This window comes from Oryctolagus cuniculus, chromosome 4, assembly GCF_051225735.1.
Source record: "Oryctolagus cuniculus isolate XC-2025 breed Fujian yellow rabbit chromosome 4, ASM5122573v1, whole genome shotgun sequence".
In the NCBI taxonomy this organism is placed as follows: Eukaryota; Metazoa; Chordata; class Mammalia; order Lagomorpha; family Leporidae; genus Oryctolagus; species Oryctolagus cuniculus.
The window spans coordinates 55,863,217-55,876,913 of NC_142870.1; the positions used below are offsets into that span (position 1 = coordinate 55,863,217).

A 13,697-nucleotide genomic window follows, 5' to 3' on the forward strand; every position below is an offset into this window, starting at 1 on the left:
AGATAGAGTGAGTAGAAAGGGGAATGGGAAACAAGCCAGTAAATAAAACATGATAGGCCATCCTTTAGAGAAGATGATGATGATATTGATGTCTTAAGGATAAATATTTTATTAATTATCAAGATATGGAGAATGTATCTGGCATAGCACTTCCCTCATCCCCCTCCTCAACACACACACACACACACACACACACACACACACATATTGGATTGCCCATGACTCGATGAAAAAAAACGCAAGAATAATCACTAAACTCCACCAAAAAGGCAATATCATTACCTGATTCCACATCGAGGGAGTATTTATCAATAGCCAAGTTCATGGTTTGGTAAGCAGTGGTGCAAAAGTCTTCCAGAATCATGTATACAGCATTGTTGACATTAGGAGGGACAGACTTGGCAAACTTCATTCGGCTATTCACCACAATGCTGCCATTTCTGAAGTTCAGGATTTCCAAGTTCTGGAACCCTGTGAGATTTGATTGGAGATAGGGAACCAGCTACAATACATGGAAAGTAGTAAGTTTATTGATAGGCTTCTGCATTTTGTTCACCGCATACCAAAAACAAAAAAAAAAAACAAGAATGAGTCCCTCTCCCACTTTTCCTAATTGTATTCATTTAATTGTATACTTTTAACTTGTTAAACAAAGTATAAATTAGGAATTATTGGAAATATAAATTATAAATGTGCTGTTTAGAAGTCCCATGAAGCTCATAAACAATTTTAGATACCCATAAAGTTTGTTAAAAGATCACAAGAGTAAAGGCATAACAGGGATTCAAAAAAAGCCGTGGTGTAAAATAAAATGTGAAAAGAAATCTCAAACTTCTCTCAGTCACAGAAATCATGGAACGCAGCCTTCAGTATATAACCTGTCACATTATTTTCTCGTCACTATTGTATTTTCCACTTCCTGTATGCACGTATCTCACTGTCTCATGACAGACCTTAGGCCATTGTGTTATTAGTGGGTGATACACAATAAATGTTCACAGCAGATCACACTTTCCTTGATTCAGATCATGTGTGTTGGGGGAGAGGTGGCTCATATCTGCTTATTCTCTAGTGCCCGTGTTTCTCTTTTTGTACTTACCAACTCTAAGAATCTTTGCTCCAGGGCTTTATACTCCAAAGAATTTTTATTAAACAAATCTTCTGAAAACATCATATTAGTCACTCGGAGACTGAAGAAAACTACCAAAGCTCCTGTCATCTGGGTATAACTTGAGTCACCTCCACTAGTGGGTGGAGCCACAACAGCCATCTCTGTGGCGTGAACATTTGTAGACATTTCCACATAACTACCAACCTTGCCATTTTTATCTTGAATTAGCTCAGGCTGATAGTAATCTGTGCCTACCCGGTCCAGTTCTAATGAAATATCCTGTACACCCACAATTACTTCATCCTCTAGTAGGGTGGAGCTCGTGGTTGGAGGTAATTTGCTAGACTCTGTCATGGAAGCTTTCAACCAGAGTCTGTCAGTACTCTGTGGTGTACTTGCCAATGTGTCTTTGGACAATTTCCGTAGAGAAGATGTTCCTTCCCAAATTATATCTGATTCTGGCAAGGCAGTCCACAAAGTTTGCAAATCTGACTTCACCATTGAAATCTTGCTATCAAACTCTTCATGTTTTGACTCTGTACTTTTCTCCATATCCTCCTTTAAGAAATCATCTTGGTTTGCTTGATCAGTAGGAGCAGATATTGCTACAGATGCCAGCAGAAGAGGTGGTTTTGTAGCAGAGTCATGATCAATGTCAGGTACCTCTGATGTGTGTTCAGGAAGGACTGGAGATGCAGGCTGGGTTGCAGTCTCTGCAAAGAAGGGCACAGTAGGTCCACCAAGAAGCTCTCCTTCTGCAAAGTTTGTGGCTCTATCATGCTCATATTCTGAATGCTCAATAATCTGATTTGTGAAATTCATTTTGTCATCTATGACTAGTTCTTCATCTACACCCTCAGTTGGCAAAAGTGAATCCTCATATTCAAGCCATGACTTGGACAGTGGTTCTGTGCTCTTCTCTAACAAAATCTCACTCCATGGCCAAGTAATTAGATCCACCATCTGCCCAGACCCAGAACCAAAACCACTCTCAAATAAGGACTCTTTTTCCATGGGTGTTTCTGGCAGCAAAGGGCTCACTTCTAATTGGCTTTTGACTTTGGAGTCCAAGGAATCCAAGACAAAAGGTATAGTTATTTCTTTAGTAAGAAGATCTAATGTCACAGGGGAAGAGATATATGGTGAGGATGTCAAGGTCACACCAGAGTCTTCCATGGACAGTAGTGTTTCTTTTGGCACAGGCTGAGTCAATAAACTTGAAGGCAGTGGATCAATAGGAAGAAAATCTTCTGACTCCTCAATATTGGCTAATCCTGAAAATAATATTTTCTGTTAAATATACTACAAACTTAAACATATTCCTAGTTCTCTCAATAAAACTAGCAATGTTTTATCCCATTAACTTAGTAGCAACAATTGTTGATGACTACTACTTTGCTATATAGAGCAAACAAGACCCAATGATGTGTTTGCAATGTGAGATGATCATTCATGAATATAGCCCCCTCCCTGAAGATGACAACACCTAGAATGTTAAAATAATTCACTTTCAATCATTTGGTTTTTTAAATAGAAAATTTCTAGTAGCCATAAAAAATAAACAGAGACAATCCAGTGGGAATTAAGGAAGAAAATTCTTTAGAAATTATTGTTTTCTTTCAATTCCCATTTCCATTATTTTATTATTCATCATCCTTCATATTCAGGCTATGCTCAAACTTCTAGACTCATTATTTATATCTTTGTTCATCTTTCTCTTTAGCATGTATGCTCCTTTCTTAGTCACATTGATTTTTCTTTTCCTCTACAACATCTAGAAGATCGTCAATCATTAGATTTGAACTCCACAATTAATCCTGTTAAAGCTGCTGGGATAATCTTTTTTGATGCTGTTTGTTTACCACTCCAATATGAAAGTAGTTGTTTAATAGTAGTAGTAATTGGGGCCGCTGCTGTGGTGCAGTAAGTTAATCCTCCACCCGCAGTACCAGCATCCTATATGGGTGCCAGGTTCTAGTCCTGGCTGCTCCTCTTCCAATCCAGCTCTCTGCTGTAGCCTGGAAAAGCAGTAGAAGATGGCTCAAGTCCTTGGGTCCCTGCATCCCTGTGAGAGACTTGGAAGAAGCACCTGGCTCCTGGCTTCAGATTGGCACAGCTCTGGCCAATGCAACCATTTGGGAAGTGAATCAACGGAAGGAAGACCTTCTAAAATCTCCTAAAAAATAGTAGTAGTATAATGTAATTGTATATTCTCCATTTCTTACTATTTACCTATTTGGATTCTCCATCCCAAGGAACTAATTCTGACTGCCTTCCTCTCTCACCAGTTTCTTGAGGCATTTTCTCCCTAATGAATGCTACCAGGCTTTTTCTATCAGCCATAGTCTCTTCCTCTCTTCAGAACCCTTGGCATCTGATTCAATAAGATATGAAAAATGATTCAAGTTCCTCACCATCTTCTAACAAGTGAGATCCAGAAGTCCCCTCCTCAGGAGCCACAGGCAAGTCAGTGTGAAGCACTGCTGGGGTGACAGAATGCAGAGTCAAGCCACTGAGCTCTAAGGCCTCTGAGGAAGAACTTAGGCCCACCTTGGAGGGAAAGGCTAATCTAGGTGAAGACACTAAATCACCCAATGGACTTTCTGGCGAGAGTTCCCTGCCAGTGGTTGAGGAAGGCCCAGAGCTGAAATCAAGTGGTGAAATACTGCTGGTTGTGGATTCATCTGCTGAAGGCCATTCAGCTGGAAGGGTATTATCCTGGAGGGAAAAAAGGCTAAATCATATCATGGATAAAAGGAACACATAAATATGACTTTAAATATCACCTACCCATCTATACTCCCAGGTTTTCTAGGAACAACAGGCAATGTAATCCTGGGGAAAGTGGGGTGGGTAGCACATGGGCTCTAGAATCAGATCTGTAATCAAATCCCAATTCATTTCTGGTTAGAAAATCCAGAGAAAAACTGTTGCAACCCCACAAAACTCACCTGTGAAGTGGAAAACAATAAGATGACATGTTTAGGGATCCTAAACAAGGTCAATTTGGGAGAGAAAATAACTCTCTTGCTTTATAGGGTTTATTTCCCTTTGTCTTTTAGCTTAAATGACTTTAAATACATAGAAGCTACTTGTATCTGTAATTTCTTGGCAAAGATCTAAGCACAAGGTCCACATCAGAAAAGAATTAGCAATTGTATTCATTATTCAGAAAAACAATTTAGGTCCCCTATTTTTATCTGAAATGTCACCACATCAAAATGTGGTTTGTTTCCTCAGATGAATATCTCCACCTATGAAATGACATCACTCTTACAAGATACAAACAATTTCCTCTTTCTAATGATTAATTACTAATATAGTACTAATTGAATCTTAAAATTTAGATTCAGGCATAGAAAACTAGATAGAAGCAAAATCCTAGAACATGCTAATTATTCAATCTAATGAAGAACACTCTATGTAAAAAGTCTAATGATGATGCTAAAATAGCCATGGCACTTGGCAGGAGTTTATGTATTTCAATCAACGCTGGGTTATGAGCAGCAAAGAACAAGTACTATGCATGAACATGGAGACTTTCTGGGTGGATGAAAACTGAAAAAGGAAAATGGAAAGGAGTACTCATTCTCAACTCTAAATTGGCATTAAAATCACAAAGAAGTTTTTGAAAAACACAACCCAGAGATTCAAACAAAATAGGTAGACATTGGTATTTTTAAAAGCTCCACAGTAGAGGCTACAGCCTCATCATGTTCTGAGTAGATTATTCCAGCCTGAGCTTCAAATATACTTCTTTAGTGGATACATGGCAGCATAGCCCTGACTGTTAATGAACAACTTAATACATTATCCCTCTTAGTAGTTTTTTTTTTTATCTGTTCTACTTAATATGACTGGTTTAGATCTGTAATTGATGCACAGTTATTCTGAAGTGTTGAAAATTAACTGAAATGTGATCCCTGTTGAACATGGTGGTGGGAATGGGAGAGGGAAGAGATGTATAATTTGGGACATGCTCAGGCTGACTTGCCCCAAGTGGTGGAGTTGGAAGCATACCAGGGGATTCCAATTCAATCCCATCGAGGTGGCATGTACCAATGCCATCTCACTGTTCCAGGTGATCAGTTTCAGTTCACAGTTGGTCATGGTGAAGGGACTGGGAGTCAAAGGGAACACATAGACAAGTCTAGTACCTGCTAACGCTAACCGATGGAGTAAATAAAGGGGAGAGTGGTCCAACATGGGAAGTGAGATACTCAGCAGACTCATAGAATGGCAGATGTCCTAAATAGCACTCTGGCCTCAGAATCAGCCCTAAAGGCATTCGGAGCTGGCTGAAAAGCTCATGAGAGTATTTCAGGCATGGAAAGCCAAGACACTCTGGCAAAAGATCTCTGCGAGTGAGATCCCAGTGGAAAGAACAGGTCATCAAAGAAGGAGGTACCTTTCTCTGAAGGGAGGAGAGAACCTCCACTTTGACTATGACCTTGTCTAAACAAGATAAGAGTCGGAGAACTCGGAGGGCTTCCATAGCCTTGGAAACTCATGACTGGAGCATAGGGAGATTACTGATGCCATAGACAGGAGTGTCAATTGGTAAAGTCAACAACGGGAGTCACTGTGCACTTACTCCTCATGTAGGATCTCTATCCTTAATGTGCTGTACATTGAGATTTAATGCTATAACGAGTACTCAAACAATATATTTCACTTTGTGTTTCTATGGGGGTGCAAACTGTTGAAATCCTTACTTAATGCATACTAAACTGATCCTCTGTAAAAAAAAAAAAAAAGAAAAAGAAAAAAAAAAAAGAAATTATCAATTCCCAACTTGACTCTCACTGGGATTAAACATGACAATAGGTCTGCTCTGATTTCATCATCATTTAAAAAAATCATCTATTATTTTTCACTTTATGTTTCTGTGTGGGAGCAAACTGTTGAAATACATACTTAATGTATACTAAGCTGATCTTCTGTATATTAAGATAATCGAAAATGAATCGTGATGTGAATGGAAGGGGAGAGGGAGTGGGAAAGGGGAGGGTTGTGGGTGGGAGGGTCGGTATGGGGGGGAAGCCATTGTAATCCATAAGTCGTACTTTGGAAAATTATATGCATTAAATAAAAGTTTAAAAAAAAAAAAAAAAACTCAAACTAAAAAAAAAAAAAAAAGCTCCACAGTAGAGGCTACAGCCTCATCATGTTCTGAGTAGATTATTCCAGCCTGAGCTTCAAATATACTTCTTTAGTGGATACATGGCTGTATCTCTCATCAACTGGAATCTTTAAGAAATATCTCACATTTAAAACCTACCAGAAGATTACAATTCATGGGACAGCTAAGAAAAAAGTAAAGCCAATCAAAATAAAGAATAAGAAACTCTCAACATAATCCTTCCCCCACCTCCACTGGGAGATTCCTATCAGTGGCAGTCAATTTTCACTGACATACACTCTCAAGCCTCATGTGCTTTTTTGGGGGGGTGGGGCGGAGGGAGCGCACAAATTTAAAGTGACTAACTAGAGTTTAGTCTATACCCATGAAATAAAACCTGTGGAGGGAGTCTACCCAACTCATGGTCTAGTTCATCTTTTACCCTTTGCCTACACAATGTCCTTTGTCTCTTCCTCAACGGTCTGTATGAGGAAGATCTGGACTGCACACTTCCAACCACAGGGGAGGAACCATGAGGCAAGAAATCACACTTATTAGTTCCTTCCTCTAAGTACAAAAACAGAAGAAAGATAGCAACAGATCATTGGCTATACTGAAAGATATTCTCAGTTTTATCTGCTTCCTTTCAACTACAAGCATTCTGTCAAAAAACTCATTTTTCATTTGGGGAGCTTAGTGACACCATCACTTCCTGCCTCGTCCATGCTATTTTAATTAGTTTCTGTTGCAAGTAAGTTGCTAGGTTGGTTATTCTATATTTGTCACCACCACCCCATATCCTTCTGTTCTGTTCTGTGCCCTGGAAGGCTGACCCCTCTGAACTGCATCACTCCTGCTCCCTTCTAGCTGTCTTCCATTTGACTTTGTATAATGGGTAGTACAAGCAGATCAAAAGCCAGGAGGTAGGAGAAGTTGGGGTATTTTCTCCCTGCTTTCTTCTACTTTCAATAGTGTGTCTCAAGCAATAGTTGTGCCCTCCACAGTTACAGCCTCAGCTTCCACTGGGCTCTGATAATAGCATTTCTTCCCTTTGTCCTGGAATCCAACAGAGGATAATGGTCTCTTGATGCTGTCTCTGCATATCCCAGCATCCCTGTTTTTGGTCACTTAACTCTATCCACATCTCCATCAGCAGGTACCTGCAGGTAACTGTAACTGTTAACATCTTATACCCCGGAGGAGCCATGTTATACAAATGTTCCATGATTTTATGGTGCCAATTACGTTTATGAAAGATAATAAACTGAGGTTCATAGAAGCAAAATGGTCAAGGTCACAAAAAAAATAGAGAAAAATTCAGAATGAAAGCTTATCTCTAGATTTCTCAGTGCCAGAGCTTTTCCTGCTATAATGTGGCTATTCATTCCGAGGTTGCTACAAGTGTATAGTCACAGATGGAGAAAAGATTTCCAAAGGAAAAGCTAAAGCTAACTGACTAGTCGGTCCTTTCTCTGCTGGGTTAACGTATTCTACAAGTCCACACGGTCCAAAATGAACACAAATGGAGCACATTGCTTAATATTCAAATGTCCGTTTGCATAGGAAGAAAAATTCCTTCCTTACCCCTTTATTTTTCTAGTATTTGAAACCACATTTATAATCAGAAGATAAGAAGGCCATTTGTTCAATATCTAGTTCTGTTTTTTAAAAAAGTATAGTTACGGCCAGCGCCGCGGCTCACTAGGCTAATCCTCCGCCTTGCGGCGCCGGCACACCAGGTTCTAGTCCTGGTCGGGGCGCCCGATTCTGTCCCGGTTGCCCCTCTTCCAGGCCAGCTCTCTGCTGTGGCCCGGGAAGGCAGTGGAGGATGGCCCAAGTGCTTGAGCCCTGCACCCCATGGGAGACCAGGATAAGTACCCGGCTCCTGCCATCGGATCAGCGCGGTGCGCCGGCCGCAGCGCGCCAGCCACGGCGGCCATTGGAGGGTGAACCAACGGCAAAAGGAAGACCTTTCTCTCTGTCTCTGTCTCTCACTATCCACTCTGCCTGTCAAAAATAAAAAATAAAAAAAAATAAAAAGTATAGTTATGATAATAATGATCATACCACATTAGTAAATTCATTTTTTTCTCTTAATGATCTAAAACTAGAAATGTGTTAAAGCTAACCATGCTTTCAGCTGAGTCAGGCAAGTTTATATTCTAACAAATTCCAAAGGTGCTTTTCATTTTTTTAAGTTCCAAGTGAGATGACTTAAGTCCTTTAGCTTGTGCTAAAGAAATTTAGTTTTATCAAACAGAGCTTACACTATATCAGATGAACTGACATACATTTAAACAGATACCAAATCCTCAATGAAAAAAATTTTCAAAAAAAGAACAATATGTATTATCCTGGCATATTTATAAGTTAAATGATTTTTTCATTTTGCAAAAGTAGCAGAATAATATATCTTTAATAAAAGTCAACTCAAAATTAACATAAAATGTGAAAATAAACAATTTGACTTTTCAAGTAAAGAAGGAAGACCATCTACTTCCAAATAAAAAGTAGCATTCCTAAAAAATTTCATAGCAATGAAGCTTTCTTATACATTTTGAACAGTGAACACGTAAGTGCCAAGAATAGCACTCCATTTATTTTTATATCAATAGATGTTCCCATAGTAACAAATGAGACTCATGAATTCTTCTTCTAGTTCAATGTAGTATATTGACAAGTTTAATATTATTCTGGCCAGTTTCACTTCTGTTAATGCCAGTTGAAAAGCTTGCTAGTGCTATAGAAAATGTACTGTGCAACAAATGATTTTCCAAGTCGGGATGCCAGAAAGGCATCAAATTCAATATCCCAACATTTCTACCTCTAAAATAATGCTAAAAAATCAAATCTGGTTTAACAAAAAAGTCACTTCTATAATAGAGTAAAATCTCACTAACACTTGAAGGGAAAAAGCAAGGAGGGAAAGGAAAGCAAGTAAGGATCAGACATTTCTAATTAATCACTCATTTTTATGTCTCATTATCACCCATTAACATTCCAATGTCTCTTTAAATTGTTGACTGGTGCTTTGGAGTTATCATTAGTGAAAAGAAAAGTAAGAAGTTGGCTTAAATGCAAATAGAGCCACTGCAACATAAATGCACAAAAGAGACTAGTTAGTCAGTGCTATGCATCATCAAAGGGGTAGCCAGGATCAAGCTGTGGCCACTTTCTGACACAAGGGAATATGAACATCATGCTGTCAGGTCTCACTGATTTTCAGAAGATTGAAAGTTGCATTTTTGCACAAAAAATTGATTTTTAATAATATTTAATATTTAATTAATTTATTTAATATTTAATAAATTTAAATATGAATATATATATACACACTCTCAAAATGCATGTCTGTACCTGGACCTAGACTGCTTGTAACCTCTAGTTTATATGATCCTAAAATATCATCACATATCTCTTCCCATGGTTAGAAAAGTCCAGGTTGAATATGATTACGAGAAACAGAGGCTAATGGTGCTATCACCACCCCTGCCACTACACCCTGAACGGCCTTCCAGGCTAACACCTACATAACCTAATTTGTTTAGAAGTCTGTTTACTACTACCAACTGGAAACTTCTTATAGGAAGGGTCACCCCTCATTCACATTAGTTACCCCAGCATTTGGCACATGAATAGCACAAAACAAATGTATCTGAGTAAAGGAATACATAAACACCAAATGAACATTCTCTTGGATGTCATTTCCCCCCAAAACAAAGATCACAGGAAAGAATCTTTTCACTCTGCAACTGAATAGAAGAGATGGCTATATAGTTCAATGGCTAAATGAATTTGAGACAGGCTTTCTAAATTTACATTGCTAAATTAAAGCCAAGAAACAAGTGGTTCTAACAGTTGATATGAGCCAGAAAAGAAGTCTGATGAGGATAGGAGGAGTGGGAGATATAGATGGGAAGGCAGCCTGCCTACCATGTCTATATGATAATAAAAGATTCCAGTACCAATGGCAGATGGTAAGTCTCTATACTGTTGTGGTTGCAGCTATCATCACTGTTGATTCACTTCACTTGAGGAAGTCTTTTTCTTTTCTACTTGATGTCCCCCCATAAGTGAAATGTAGCTGTAGAGGTGTAGAGGGAGAAGAGGAATTCCTACACTTGAACTTAGCCAAAATGCCAAGAAGCGAAGCATAGGAATTCCTGATGGAACTGGGTGGTAAGTATAAAAAAGAATATTCACCCAATGTTGTTTCTGGGGAAATAGTAATGATTTCAGTCCACATTAAAAGGAGACCTGATTTAGAGCCACTGTCAGTTATCAGCTAGCTGATATTTTTATTCTTCCTTCTCCCTTCCATGCACACCCAGTTCTACATGCTTTAGTGCCCAAATTTTCCCTCACTATAATCCTTGAAATAAATTTCGGGACCTCAACTTATAGTCTGGCTTGTAAAAACATTTTTGGGTAACTTTCAGAGAACAACTCATACTTAATCATCACCAAACAAGTGTGAACAATAAACAAGTTTTCTACCATGTGTGGAGTTTGGAAATGCAGACTTGATTTAACCATTGAAGAAGGCTTAAATTTTCTGAACCAACTCCTAGTACCCATGAGTTGACAACTATGAGTAATATTCCAGGGATGATGCAAGAGAATATTTGAAATGGAAACAGTTTGGGAAATCCGTGATGCCAAAGTAAGCAGATGAGGGTACAAAGGAGAGAAGCTTGACAACCTGGTTCTAGACATAGCCATAAAACATAGAAACATACCAGAATAGGTGTTGGTGGTGCCTGAAGGCTTGGACTTTGCATATTCCAAGTAGAGTCTTCAGTTTGGGGAAGCAAAATTCCTCTCACTGATGAAAGAACATTTTTAGTTGAGATATTATTGTATTTTAGGTGCTGGGATAATTAAAAATCAAGTTCTTTGTGTGTAATTTCCCATTTTCTGCCTATAAATGTTATCCAGCCACATGGCAGCTCTGGAGTCTTGGAGAAACTGGCCTGGTTCTAGGGCCTTCCCAATTCATGAACTGTCCTGTGCTCAATTAAATTCTGTTATATTTAATTTGTATAAAGTTTTTCTTTTAATAAAGATCCTTTTCACTTAGAAGTATGTGGGAGACGGAGACTTTTTTTGCTAAAATACATCCCTGTTAGCATCATCTCTCACATGCACATTTTCCTCTTTAGCAGCTGGTACTTCTACTCTGCCACATCAGTAAAATAAAACCCACCAGACATGTTTTTTGAAAGCTTAACTATTAATGAATGAACAATTCACAGAGACAAAAACATGTACTAACAAGTAAATTAACAGGACATGGTGTCCCTGATGAATGAAGCTCTTGCACACTAGTAGCCAGACTATTAGCAAGTTTTAGTCCCAGATTGGCTGGACTCCCCTTTAGCTTCCATGTCCAGGGACATCTCCCTCTCCCTGATGACCCCAGATCTACCTATTCACTATGGACCATAACTGGAATGCCCTAACTAGCTGAACTCAAACTCAGTTTTGGATTCTCTGTGATTGTGCCCAATCCCCATTATCAGTCCTTTGACCAGGATATCCCACTAACTTCCTAAACTGTTCCCTCTTTTCTGCTTTCTTTTTAGGCATTACTAGTCAATGTACCACTGGACAATTCATGTCTGGATTGCTTAGGCAGCATTATTGGCTGTTTCAATTTGCATATCCAGATATTACAGTTCACTACTGTTCCTTCAACTTTGATCCTCTTTCTAAATACCCTTCTACTTTCCCCATTCTGTGGCCTTTTGTCAACAAGTGGCCCAGAGAGCTTCTGATTAATCTGTTCACAGCATATGTATGGCTAAAACTCCATTCATATTGGGCTAACATCTGCCTCATGCAATCTAGAAAACACTCAGAACCACATATATTTAGGGAAATTAGATTTTTCCAGAGAACATTGGAAAGGAAAATAAAATATATAAGGACTGCATGATGGATATTAGACTCACCATTAACAAGCTGAAGGGAATCAGGATCTGGATTCAAGGAGGAATTCCCCAGCAAAAAATTCTGGTGCAGTGTCTCAGCAATATAATCTCTGAAGTTACTAATTGTATAGACAGCAGTGGGCTTATCATCCAATTCCACAAGGCCATGGTTTTCTACCTTGTTGGAGTGAAGGCTAATGAGGTCCCAGGTGGTATTGCTGATGGCCTCACCATTGAAGGTAACTTCATAGTGAACATCCAGGCCACTACAAATAAGAGAGAACAGATTAAGTCCAGCTGAAGAAGCACAAATAAAAAACATTAAATTACTGAGAACAAACATTAGGCCTAAAGGCAGAGCCTGCTTCCTTTGTTCCCTATTATCATTTTTCCTACTTGGTTAAAAAAGAAGAGCCATCCTAACTCCTCCCAGAATGGGAATTCCTCTCCCAACCCTTTATTATTTTTTTAGATTAATTATGTGCTAAAACATAGCTATTTGTTGTGGAAAGAAAACTATGAAAAATTTGAAAATAAAGCAGATCAATGATTTTTTAAATCTTTTTTTATCAAGCCCCAGTATCTTTTCCTTAGTTTGTAGATCCTCTATGAAAACTTTTTTCAAATATTTATTTATTTCGAAAGAGTTAGAGAGAGAGAGAGATCTTCCAACTGCTGGTTCCCTTCCCAGATAGCTGCAATGGCCGGGGCTGGGCCAGGTAGAAACCAGGAACCAGGAGCTTCATCCTAGTCTCCCACATGGTGGCAGGGGCCTGGGTACTTGGGTCATCATCTACAGCTTTCGCAAGACATTAGCAGGGAGCTGGATCAGAAGTGGAGACTTCAATGCCCATATGAGATGCTGGCATGGCCAGACTGTGGCTTTACTTGCTAAGAAGGCTTTATCTGCTATGCCACAATGTTGGCCCCTTTAGTTCTTCTGTAAGAATTAACTCACTAGGTTAGGAATGACACAAGGAAAAATTCAGAGCTGAAACCCTGAACCATACAGACTTGAATTGCCCCAACTGTTAATATATCAATTCTAGCCTCTATCCTGGGAGCTCTGCAGGAACTCACAGGCCAGCATCAAAGGAAGTAATATACTATATAAGCTTTAACCCAGACAGATTGTAGCTCACCTTTGCCATTCCAAAAGAAACACACTATCCCCTATTACTGAGCAAATGAAGGCCCTGTGCACTAAGAACCATGCACATGAATTTATTAAACACTGCTCATCCCCGGCTTTGAACTATAAGATTCACTGCCTTTAATACCTTATGGAGCCCAGGAATTGAGCATTTCTCTGCATCTTTTTTTTTTTTTTTTTATGACAGGCAGAGTTAGACAGTGAGAGAGAGAGACAGAGAGAAAGGTCTTCCTTCTGTTGGTTCACCCCCCAAATGGCCACTATAGCCAGCGCACTGCGCTGATCTGAAGCCACGAGCCAGTGCTTCCTCCTGGTCTCCTATGTGGGTGCAGGGCCCAAGCACTTGGGCCATCCTTCACTGCCTTCTGGGGCCACAGC

At 39.3% G+C, this 13,697-nt stretch overlaps 1 protein-coding gene across 1 annotated transcript in view; it reads right to left on the bottom strand.

Annotated features, from left to right (window-relative positions):
* IMPG2 (interphotoreceptor matrix proteoglycan 2) overlaps nucleotides 1-13,697 on the bottom strand; it is an 87,945-nt gene that overhangs the window by 17,753 nt on the left and 56,495 nt on the right. The window contains exons 10-14 of the mRNA XM_089331633.1: nucleotides 12,188-12,432; nucleotides 10,973-11,058; nucleotides 3,526-3,829; nucleotides 1,100-2,385; nucleotides 283-502 (exon numbers count right to left, since the gene is read on the bottom strand). Of these exons, the coding sequence (XP_089187759.1) occupies nucleotides 283-502; nucleotides 1,100-2,385; nucleotides 3,526-3,829; nucleotides 10,973-11,058; nucleotides 12,188-12,432 (2,141 nt within the window). The remainder of the gene's footprint in view (nucleotides 1-282; nucleotides 503-1,099; nucleotides 2,386-3,525; nucleotides 3,830-10,972; nucleotides 11,059-12,187; nucleotides 12,433-13,697) is intronic.